Raw genomic sequence first — 13,225 nt, forward strand, 5'->3', positions numbered from 1 at the left:
TGAAAATAAATTATCATTCTTTTTGAAATAGAGTCGCCAATATGTTATAATACATGTGTTGTAGCAATGGAAACTACGGGGAAACATAAGATTGAACTTAATAGCGTCGTATAGCGTAGCATTCGCATCAATGTTACAAGTGTATTAAAAGCTCGCGAATAATAATATATTGTTGTACATAGAGATGCTTTTACCGACATCACTGTTTAATCGGCTTAGGTTGTGATTCGTTGTGCGCTTGTATGCGGAGTGGATCTCGGTTGACTACTAATTAATGAAAGCTATATTCGACTGCGAGGCTATTACGAATGGATTCGCTTCTCACAATAGACTCGATCGACAGACCAACGTTGAACCTTCTCGGCAAGATCGTAAAACATATATTGATGTATATATTAATTGTTTTAGTGGTACTTGTCGTTTTTGTCATTCAGTGTGACATTGTTTTTTTTGCATTTTTTACTTTTTTTTAAATTATTTTGTGTGCCAGTATTTTATTTAAATCCACATTGGTTAATTGAAACAGTGGTAGAGTAACCTACTGTTACGTTGTTAGTCATCGGCGCATGTCGTAATTTAATTGTTTTAGTAAAACTGGCTTAAGACGATCCCAAATATTATGTCTTGTATTCGTTTTATAAGTATGTGTATTATAAAGTTTTAAAATTTTAATAAAGAATTAATAAAATGTTGATAAAAATCTCAGTAAAGAACTATGAATATCTAGCTGTCGTCCGCGATACCGTCTGCGCGGAATTAACAAAATAAATTATTATCCTATGTGTTCTCCCAGGATTTTCTTCCAGGTTCTTCATTCTACGTGACTGCCAAATTAACGCGTGATCCATGCAGCCGTTCTGGAGGTACCTTCTTATCATACATCCATTCATATAAACATTCGAATTTATATAATATTAGTAAGATTTATAAAAAATCTTATTTGTCAATACAAAAGTACTACGTGTTAGTTGTCAATAACACAGATCAGAAAAGACAAGATGACTTTCACGTCACGCAGATTCGATCCGAAATGGCGGAGTTAAGTTAGTGCCCAATCCAGTGAGAGCCTTCAAGTCATCCGTGAAGCGATAGCCTCCATCTATAACCAAGATAAATTGCTTCGAACGTTTTCCCCAGCATATATTTGATCAAGAAAAAATGTTAAAACTGCTGATATTTAACATGATGGTTGAAAAGGAATGAAAAGTTGTCTGCCCCTTCAACCTTTGAATCAAAGTTTTTCCTGAATAAATTATTATTGTTTAGAGGCAATTAATTATTAATTAGGTATAGTACTTTTTAGTATCTTACATCCATATTTATTACTGGCAGTCACAAGGAAAAAAAAAACAGATTTATTAGCCTATATGTTCTTCCACACTATGTTCTATATGTATGCCAAATTTCATAGAGATCCGTACAGTCCGCTGATACCTTCAAGATCCATCCACCCATCTATCTATCTAAACATTCGCATTTATAATTTTAGTAAGAAGAAAAAAAAAGAATTAAGTTTCATATAATAAAACAATTCACTTTTGGTGTTTTTAGATTTATTGAATAGTATTGTAATAAAAGTAAAATAAAATTATATTTTCTACGTACTAACATGTCTGTTTTATCTGTATAAACTTTGCAAGGCTTCCGTACAACATAATTTTCAGTCGTAATCGTTGCGCTGTGGGCGGTACTAAAGGATTTGTATAGATTAGTCGCACGCAGCTAAATTCATTTTGGTCCTTTTCCCGTTTAATATAATTTCAGCAAAGTCACAGCTCGTTTTTATTTACTCGTCTTTTTAATGATAAAACTCAAAGCCTTTTAAATTATATTTCACAAAATGAGAATAAAAATATAATTGGATTTTCTACTAAGCTATATGTGATTTCGGTTTCAAACTGATTAATATGCGATTGAGATTTTTAATTTTATACTAGCTGTCGCCCGTGACTGCGCCCGCGCGGATTAAAAAAATAACTTAATTAGTAGCTTATGTAATTATTCAGGCTATATTCTATATAAAATTTCAGTGAGATCCAGGCAGTTGTTTTGCAGGTACCTTCAAACAAACAAACGTCCATCCATCTAAACATTCGCATTTATAATATTAGTAAGATATGAGTTAAACTTTAATAAGAAATAATTTGTGACAAAATATAACATTGATTTTTTAAGTATTATGAAAAAATCACTTGGTATTTCTGCAATTATATTAAAACAACAAGTCCTCGGCAATTTTTAAAGGCGTCTAAAAAGTATTTACTATACAAAGGATAAAATCTATATGCAAATATAGCTCAGCGGGTTCTCTATAGTTCTAAGTTTGCTGGCAGTCTCCATCTATTACCGCCTACTTTATTTTGATAATCACTATCTAGGAGAGGAATGCGATCTCGCCGTAGGTGCCGCCGCGCCGGCCCGCTATCTACCATCTGCGACTCGGCCGAGCCATCCCAAACGGCCGCCCGTGATTATTGCAAGCGAAACGATCCCACAACACTCATAAATTAAATCAATAGCTATTCATACGGTTAACGTGATTTATACCATTGATACCATTTCGTCCGAGCATTCAATCACATTCATGTAATTATGTGTTTACCGGCTTAATATTCCACAATGCGAAATGTTGGAGCAATTAGTAGATAATTTCAATCATGAGAGCTTCAGAAAGCCGCATGTCGAGCATTAACTGCGCATTAATGTTGTTACGCCAGCTTCAAATGTTGTGGCATTATTTTAATTGCCTACGATTGCTTGTCACAGACCGACGCTTAGCATACGGCCTTAGAATGAGATTAACGTTTAACTTAGAAACTAGAGCATGAAATCGATATGGAAAAATGCGGTAATCTTCGAGTCAGGAGTGAAAAGGTCGGTACCGCAATGAATATTACGAAGCTGGAATGATGGTATTGTATTTCTTGTGATCGGTTCGGTAATAGGCATAAATATTGATATCGGGAAGGTATCGGCGGCGGGCACATTGTGTGAACACCTGCCCGCGTTGTGCCGCCGTGCCGCCCGCGCCGTGAGCAATACCCGCGGCTACCCCCACATAAATATCCATGATGTTTCAATTTATATTCATGATATTAGTAAGTCAGACGGAATGTGCGTCACATTTGATTTCCTTTGTTGGTTAAATAAATATGAAACGATGTAAATTGTGATATCCCTTTTGTTTAGGCTTTACGTTTTCTTGTTTGCTCATAAAATCAAAATAAAAACTGTAGAATCTTAGTTCCGGTGTGAGACGAATACTTAACTATTGTGTTCTTTTGTTACAACAAATTGTCTTGCTGCATCTTGATGCAAATTGACAGTAATTAGTGCCTATATCAGAGGGATCTAAATGATAAAAGATTGATTTGGCTGATCCCTTTTTAAGTTTAAGGATATCCTAGGAGATTAATAGTTGTAACTGTAATGTGTTATTTTTTTTGGAAGTCGCACTCAGGTGCATGCTCATACAATATTACGTTCCTTAATTTAAAATTACTCTGCAACTATTTTAGAAAGTTTTTGTAATTTAACTTGTCCTACGAAAAATCGTGTAATTAAATTGGCGAAGTTTGTAAAGCTTCTTTTATATTTTGCTTAAACAGGGGATTTTGTTAATTTAAACGTTTTTTCCGTATTTGCTCAGATTGTTTGCGAAGTAAAGGGTTTCCGTTTTCCGGAATGTTATTCATTTCATTTTTATCAGACGCTTTTTAATGTTCGCGTTGTTTGTTTTGTTTTGTTCTTTGTTTAGACAACAATTTCAAAATGTAAAAATTAAGTACCGAGCGTTCATCGAATAATTAACATTGGATTAACTTAAAACTAATTTACAATAACAATATATTGGGCGTTTTTTTAAGCTAATTACTAGTTTTCAAAGACATTCTAAGATGTAAAATTGTAATTCCTCACCTGAAAATTCAAAGGAACGTTAGTAAGATTAACTTTGACACCTCTTGTTATTCGAAATGAATTTCTCCAAAGTAACGTCTGATTCTATTAACTATTGACTCTGAGTTTAATTAAGTTGGTGTTCACTTTGACGTCGTGCCGCTTTCAACTTATCGTAGGCAAATAAACCGATATTCAATTGAAAATTAAAATGTCTGCGAGACTTGTGTATGTCTGAATTAAAATATACTGGCTTCTAAAAAAGATTGATATGAGAATATTAATAATTCGTAGGATTTCTTTTGTTAAGTTTACCGTTCTTTAGTTGTCAAATCAAATTACGCGGTAAAAGTTCCGATAGACGTATTTTATTTCGCTCGTTTCTGTCAGTACGTGAGTCCGCCAAAGTATCGCCACTTTTAGAAAATAACTTTATCGAATGTTTTCAAAATAAGCGCTCAATGAACTTGTTTACTGATTTGATTGATACAGTAATTTTGTGCAGTTATTTGTCAAAGATTAAAGAACTAATTGAAAGCAAAAGTAGAAATGATTTAATAATACAATCATTGTAGTAAAATGGATGGGCGATTGAATAGTTACTTGAAGTCGGAAAAATTTCAAATTAATAATCTTTAATAGTGCAGAAATACTTTTTATGTTTACAACAAAGAATTTGCTGTTTTCCGCAATTAGTTTCTTAAACTGTGTAAGGAGTAAAAAAGATTTATTTTACTTTGAAGTTAAAACAAACCTTAAAGATCTCATATAGCACTTTGAAAAAACGTAGCTCGTGTGTTTTTAAAAGAACTTTTCTAGGGGAATTGTGTGAATGCCACATTCGCTAGTTGCAAGGGGTAGGGGGCGCTATCGGCACGCCGACACCTTTGTGCTCTAAAGAGTTTCTGCTCTGCTGAACCGTGATTTGTTCAAGACTAATGATGTCGCCATTTTCAGCTGGGAACGCTCTTTGATGTATCCGGACAGCGGGCGGACCTATTCGAGTGGAATCCGATTTGGGATACTGATTTTGTCCGGCTTTGTGTCCGGGAATACATACGGGCGTGGGACAATTTATTGTTGTATGATATAAACTGTAACCATTTGTTTTTGGAGTATATACTTAAAACTAAATGGACAAGGTGTTTATGTACATTTTTGCTTATTAGTTACACAGCTTGTAGTAGTGCGATTGTGCTTTATTATTAAGTGGAGTTTGTCTATAAAGTTTTGGTTTTAATTTATTAACCTAAATTTTTTTTTACGTTAACCGTGAACCAAAGGTTAATACAGCTTTAAAGTGTTATTTTAATTTATCTTCTGTAGAAAGAGGCGTAAATTTTATTTTAAAGTGTGCATAGTTGTACATAAACGTAAATTGCGCTATAAAGTTAATTTATAGCAATAAAGGACATTTAAAATGAAAAACTGCTTTATGATATCTGAGTATTGTCAATGTTTATATTTTCTATTAAATGCAAAGCAGATTTTAAGGTTTTATTTTTAATGTGGTGTAAAGGCGCTAGGGCGCGTGGCGTGAAAGCGTTTTACGTGTGTTCTACCTTCGTTCACTCGATTCAGCAGTAGGGGCTTTGCCATCGGCGCATAAATCGAAAGCGGCTTACAAAGGTGACTGTTTCAGCTTTTATTTGAAATGGAAACGTAGTTAAGTATCGCTCTCGATATGCAATAATTACAGCTTTATTTACGGATTTGTTGTGTGTGATATGCAAAAGTAAATACTTTATATACCAACTAGTTGTCCGCGACTCCGTCTGCAAGGGATTGAAAAAAAAAGTAGCCTATGAGGTCTTCCAGAATATGTTTTACGTCTGTGCCAAATTTCATAAAAATGCGTTGAGCCGTTTCAAAGATACATATCCATCTAAAATTTTGCATTTATGATATTAGTAAAATTTAAGAGCTTTTTATGGTTAATGTAACGTTATGTGTTCGATTAGTTAGTTCTGATTTCAATTAAAATGTAGAGATCAACATTACAGTTTTATTATAAATCTTATTTATTCAATTACTCTGTAATCTGCCGGGTGATCGTTAAATGATAACTCTTATCATAATATTAATCGCGTTTAATACTTTCAAGATAGTTATATATCTTGCATGTTGATAGAGCCACCCCTAAGCTTGAATTAATTTAGGTTCACTTTACTATGGCGAGCGAACTGACAATGTCATTTTACGATAATTGCAGTTGAAAACGCCTATTATCCGATGATAAGCTACTGGTTATCCCCTTTATTCAGTAAAGAATATTTTAAACAAGGAAGCCTTCTTAATAAGGCCACTGTTAGCGTCGATTTGCATTTTCGATCTCGCTCAACGACAACTGTTAAACTTAAATCTTATTCTATTATGTGGGATATAAGGTCGTTATTTCTTTAGCATTTTTTTTCTTTAAGTTACGACCTTGTATTCGCATCAGATAGTCTATTAATTGAGTTAGTCAGCTATAAGAGGGGTGTGTTGGAGTTTACCGAGGGGGATGGGTTTAATGAGCGGCTTGTTCTAGTTTGACAGAGTGATTTAAACAGAGCGTGATAGTTTCACTAAATCGGGATTACCCGGGCGTGAGTCTGAAACGTGAATTATTGCTCCTAGTGTGTCGTCCCGTTGTTCTTAAGCGTTAAATTGATTGTACTATATTACGTAAACATTGTTTCAATCGAGCGCATATTAAACACTTTGATACAAAAACCCTTAAACTAACATTTAGTCTATGAGAAAATTAATTATTGGTGTTCTTATTTGTGGAAATAAAACACCATGAAGGCTTAGAAATTCACCTAGATGTAGAATAGGCATTTGCGTTGGTCTGTTGAGAATTATGGTAGAGTATAAACGCACGCAAGAGAACCATATCTTACTAATCTTACTAATATTATAAATGCGAAGGTTTAGATGGTTGTATAGATTGATTTTTATTAGAAGGTATTTCCGGAGTGCCTCAATGATGATTTGGCACAGATATAAAACAGCCTGGACAAACACATAGGCTACTTATAAAGTTTTTTTTTTTAATTCCGTGCGGATGGAGTCTTGGTTGACAGATAGTTTATAAACAAAAGTGTAATATACAATTAAATTATTCAAACTTTCGTGAGACATTAGACTAAACTGATATATAAACACGGCTAAACACTCACGTATATACGTCCGGTGGCGGCACCGACTAGTTTCTGTTATATACAATGTTTAAAAATGCCTACAAATAAGATGCATCTTTTCAGTACGAATAGGGTCATATCAATTGCTCTTATGTTATTTATTTCACGCTCAATGTAAAATCATTTGTTTCAATTTACAGCGTGCTCTGAGAATAATTTAAAATACAATTTCGGTTGATCATACAAGCAATGATCCTTGTCAAATAATAATCAATCGTCCGATGCTTATTACAAGAGAAATGTTTTGAATGTAAATAAATCTTTTATTCGAATTCATTCCAAGACCTGCTATTTCGGAATACTAAGATATTCCTTTTCGTGTTGAATAAAAAGTAGGGCGCAATCTCTGATACAATAGCGCTGTGTTTTTTTTATAAACCAAACTCTAAAGTAAATACAAGAGGTAGGCAATATACTTTGTTTTTGTAGACGCCATTGAAAATAGTCCGGTTTTAGAATTGAAGTTTGCTCTTCGCTTTTACTTCGACACGGCTTAATATTCTATAAAGCCGAGGAGGCTTACGTAATTACATTTTTATTAAATTTTGCTTTTTGACAAACCCCTTACATAATCACTTAAATGTACATATGAAACCCTTTTTTAGTAATTGAATCATACTAATATTATGCAAAAGTTTATAAGTTTAAAAGTTTATATGGGTTAATGGGTGGAAGTTTATTAGAAGGTACCACGGTGAGAGGCATAGATATAGAACATTATCTGTAAAAAAACATAGACTACAAAATAGTTTCTTTTTAATGTGCCTGTAAAGAGTCACTGGCTAGAGTATCATAGACATAAAATTAATTATTTTTATTCTAATTGGTCATTTGAAGAATATAGAATATACTTTAGTAGTGTTTTGTTATTCGATGTTATTTAAAGTTACGTTGAACAGCTGAGTATGTACAAGGTTTTGCTATTATATTAGTGACGTTTGCATTCCCGTTGTGCAACGTTTCTGTATCAACTCAGGTATGCTGCAATTACGCCTTAAAGATTTGTTGCCCGCACCACTCGAGTGGTCTAAGTTAAAGCTACGTACACATAAATATGTATATAAAAGGATAATAAGTAGGTAATTATTTTCATTATTTCTATTGTAGCCGGATACACTTTCTGGAGCAAACAATTAAACCCTGCTCCGCTCTATACGTTTAACATCTGTATACCCATTGACCTTGACAGAAAAGCTAACTAATTGTACAGCAAACTTATTTTGTTTTCAAAAACCAATAAACAGATATACTCGTATGTACACTTTTTTATTGAGTTAAGTATGTTAAGAATATCCATTATAATTAATTAGATAACTGATTGACAGTTTAATAGGTCCCTATTAAGTATTTGAATTGCTAACAATAGTTATAAGTAAGAGAAAATAAAATATGATCGCTTAAGCTTGCGTCTTGTGTGAGAGCGAAGGCTGCGGAGTTGGAGTACCCGGCGCCATCCAGTTCGCCCACGCATCGCACGCATCGCGGCTTTCACAAGCGCGCAACCGCACGGCACAACGCACCGTGTGCCTACACGAGCGCTTAGTGCCACGGTCCCAGCACGCTACCTTCCATTTATTTTTAACATTCTTCATTTCTTTGTCTCACCATCTCGAGGGCCTTATTAATATTTTTTAATTCTTTTTCGTTTGTTCGCATACCTTTCGACAATTTCTGCTATCGGATTTCAATTTATAAGCTCCTGTATCGATTTAAAAGATTACAAATTGCTGTTAATTCTTCACGGTAATTAATTGTCTGACTTATTATTTTTTATCCCGATAAGGTGGTATTAACCACTGATATTTATTAAGAAAACGAATTGTTGTTACTGTATTTTATTTGCATGATATAGATAAAGTAGTAGGTGTATCTTTACTGTAACTAATAGCGAAACATCGTATTTTAAATAGCAGTGGGATGTAGGAAGAGCCGTATCGATGTCTGCAGGGCAGATTGTGTGTATTCTATTACGCTAGGCTCCCCTATACCTCACGGGAGGCTGCGCGTGACAGCCTTCAGTCAGCGCCGGCAAGCTGCGCGCGCGCACGCTTCTCTGTACACTTTGTACGCTCTATTCGGGAACCGAGTTTGTTTACCAACACGATCGCGACGACGCCCGAGCGTGAGAACAAACACTACGACGGGTTTACTCTCCGCGGTGTTGAATTAAATCGTCATATAATCCAGCTTATTGAAACGACATATCGACAAATTAAATATTCAATTTGATGACTTTGCGTTAGTGAGATGTCAACGCTTCGCCCCTTTAATAAGTTGTCGCCGCCGCTTTACAAGCTTCTGGGGACATAAATTATCTGCATAATGTGACACGGGCATTTGTATCGGCCACATTGTATCGTGTCCGAGCGGCGATTTAGCGACATGAGACCGTCAATGGTTATTGTTTGTGTTATCGCGTTTGCGATCTTCGCAGGCGCGATCCGGATCCGAGGCAAAGTAAGAAAAAGGCATACCACTCGCAGGAGGCACCGCGCCGTCCTGCCGCCGTGCAATTTTAATGATACCATTATAGAGGACGAGTGGTCTTTGATGGAAGCGATAGGGGACTCAAAGTTTATTTTTACTGCAAAAGTTTTGAATGTAAAGAAGCTTAAAACGGGCGACGTCGGTCGAGGAAAAAAGTCCAATTTATATAGATTACATTTGCGACGTGTATTAAAAGGTGATGTGGATGAATTTAGAACATTTGTAGCATACGAAGGATCGTCAGAGGACACACTGGGTGGCTCTACGCTGTGGGTGGAGAGACCGCGCGCGCAGTCCAACTGTCAGCCTTCGCCTCGGCCGCGACTTTCTGCGATTTTCTTAAGTGACGGCGCATTTGTTGGATCTGAAAAAGGGCCCACGCCTCGTTTACGTCTGTTGACAGATCCAGTTCCCCTGACACTTTACCATTTGGACAGAGTCAATGCTGCTGTTAAAGGTAAGTTATCCTTATATCATTTGAATTATGTTTGTTGTTCGTTAAATATTTAAGAGTAATGATATTGTGAAAAGGATCGGCGTAAAAAAGAAATATCTTGATGATTATTTTCTACGAACATTGAATTAAAAATCTCTTTACAATCGTTAATAAGCAATCACATTAACGATGCAGGCAAGTTTATAAAATGATTCAGATAGACCGTGAGTTAGTTAGGTTACATAACAAGGACGAAGTCATACTCTGCACTAGTTTGTGCTGTATGTAAATTACATCGTGTGGGTGTTATTTCCATAATGCACAGCGGCGGGGCATTGAGATGTGGTTTGATCGACATCTCGACAACTGTTCGTTAACTTAATGGGGCGAGTGCGCGCCTGCGTTTGTTCCCGACCGCGCCGACACTACTACGTGTCTACAGATCAATCAATGTGAAGACGTTTAACTTAAGCTTAAATTATATATAAAAGAACAATAGGGAATAACGCAGTTTTAATAGTTCTACAAAAAATATAAGTTTTTACTAAAATCTAGCGTTGTAAATAATTTTATAGATTTTTATTTGACTATTTGTATGTCGCGTGTGTGTAACTTATCAATTTTAAGTTTGTTAGAACTTAGGTAAACAAAATTCAGTTTACTTATACTTATTTGATAAATCTAAATTGCTGTTTAATCTTTCTTCAATATAATTTGATTGTCGCAAACGTCAATCTCTTCCAACATTCCAAGAAGAACCAATTTAATCTCGCAACGTGGGATCGATACGAAAATGTATACTATCGAAAACAATCTTTTGTGTAGGAGCATTTTGTACTATACTATAGTTGACTATATTTTTACAAGCACGAGCCATCGCACCTGATTTTATCGGTCCGCAACTAATATGGCTTACTACGTTAAATATTTACAGCGAGTCATAATTTTTAATTGCATTTTTTCCGCGCGATCGTGATTTATATTTGGATGTGCAGGTGGAAGATTTATGTATGTATTTTATGTGACCTCTTTTAATAATAATATTCATAATTTAATGTTAAACTTCCTTGTCATGCTTAAATTATCTTTAGGAATTTTCGCGCGTTATTCAAAATATAATATGGTAAAACTTTAAAGAAATAAACAAAGGAACTGCATGGTTTGCGGTCTCACTATAAGTCTGAATATATATATTTTTTCAATGTTAAAGTGCAAAAATCATGGCACATAAATAACGTTTTTTTTATTATTAAACTTTGGTATAAGTAACTGGCAGGTTAAGAAATTACTTTTCTTTCTAGAGATTGTCCTTAATAGTTCTTTGGGAATGTGTCTGTCTCACGAGGTGACAGAAAGTTATAAAAAAAATAATAAATATTTTCAAAGACTAAAATTATGTATAAAATATAATGACTCTGCCTTCATCTCAAAGCTTAATAAGCTGGAGATATTTTGAGTTATACCACGCATGTAAAAAAATACGATAGAATTAATTTGAGACAAAGATATGAAACTGAGGATAAATCCAATATTTTATCCAATAATCCATTTTGCGGGGTTCGTGAGAATATTTCCAGATAATCTCAACAATTGCAGATGCGTGCCGTTTAATCCGCTTAATAAGCATTGACAGGATATTAAAAGCGTCCACGTGAGTTAAAGGCGAGCTCGAAACAATATTTTTTTTTCTTTTCTATCGTAAAAAATCCTATTGTTGCCAATCTTAATGGGCTGAGAATTTCAATTTTTGTTTTATAACAGGAGATATCGTGAGTTGAAGAAAATTAATACAAGATTTCTTTGTCATGATAGGGTTGTCACTTTCATCTATGAGGACTAATATAATTAAATATAATTTTCATTAAAACAAAAATACCTTAAACGCAACATAAATAATTTGATAGAATTAATGTCGTAATTGATGAGCTTATTGTTAAAAGTAACATTTTAATCTCTTACAAAATAACATCTTTATAATCCAGCTTACGTTATTGATCGCAATAAATCGTATAAACATATTTAAAATCAGCTCTTAAAATTCCTATCCCATCTACAGATTAGATTTATGTGTTCGATAAGATTGCATACATAGTCCGCTTTTGGTTCAACGTGATAGAATATAAATAAACTAGTGTCTATGAAAAATGCTATAAAATAATAAAGTGCGACGTCGAAGATTCGTCGGCAGCGCGACGATGGCGACGGCGACTCGCCCGCCCACGCTCGTACCACTTTCCAAATTCCTTGCGCGAGCTGCAATCACCTACGACGTCATACAATCGCGGACTGTATTTTTTAATCTGTAATTATTGTTTCTTCATTTTCATATGATTTATGACTTGCTTATTAACTCTGCGACTTTACAATATTATTAATATTAATATATGACTCTCTATATTATATTTAAGACGAGCAAAGTTACATAAGAGGTAAAAAAACATTATTATTTTTTTGTATAAAAAAAAGTATGTTTGTGAATTGAATTACCACTCAATTACACAGTGAATGTTGCTTTCGAATTGGATTTAATGCAAATTTCGTATTTTTATGATTTCAGATCATTAATTCGAATCATTTTTAAAAATAAATTGATCTACATAACTTGATTAGTGTATAGTTACTATTGTTTGAATCGATTAATAAGTTTGCTATCATTAATTTAATATTATTTTGACATTACGTAAAAAGACGGATAGATAAGAGCTTATTCCTCAAAAACTATATGACGTGTGGCTAACGTAACATAACACGTTGAGTACAGAGTTGATCAAATTTTCAAAGTGAATTATTCGGTAACTGACTCTCAAACTTGGCCACAACTTGAGGCGTAACGGTAGGTATACCAATTGAGTTATGTTTAGTATTTGATGAGATCGATATTGAAACATACGCTATGATAAAGATTTAGCGAAACTACAATTTTATTAACTTAGTTCCTTCTTTTCCGTCTTTTATCGATGTGAGGTAACACAGCTTACTTTTTGCTACTTTTATTTGAATAAACATCTTCATTCTTTTTCCTTTTCACATTGAAATAAAACAATAAAAGCTAATCGAATTTATTGTGTGTTAATTGCCTCATATCTTGAACAAGTACAAACATGGCGGTTAATCAAGATTGAAAATAAGCTGGATTCATTTTAATTTAAGTTGTTAAAACATTCAATGATAATGTCATGAAGATTGTTCTTATAAAGCCACTTATTTTTAGGTTCACGAT

At 34.2% G+C, this 13,225-nt stretch overlaps 1 protein-coding gene across 1 annotated transcript in view; it reads left to right on the top strand.

Moving 5' to 3' along the window:
- Window positions 1-9,164: 9,164 nt before the first annotated feature.
- The window catches only part of LOC106124557 (agrin), a 128,326-nt gene continuing 124,265 nt past the window's right edge, over window positions 9,165-13,225 (top strand). The window contains exon 1 of the mRNA XM_013321345.1: window positions 9,165-10,026. Coding sequence (XP_013176799.1) covers window positions 9,465-10,026 — 562 coding nt within the window. The 5' untranslated portion in view covers window positions 9,165-9,464. The remainder of the gene's footprint in view (window positions 10,027-13,225) is intronic.

Source organism: Papilio xuthus, unplaced genomic scaffold (assembly GCF_000836235.2).
Source record: "Papilio xuthus unplaced genomic scaffold, Pxut_1.1 DF825946.1, whole genome shotgun sequence".
In the NCBI taxonomy this organism is placed as follows: Eukaryota; Metazoa; Arthropoda; class Insecta; order Lepidoptera; family Papilionidae; genus Papilio; species Papilio xuthus.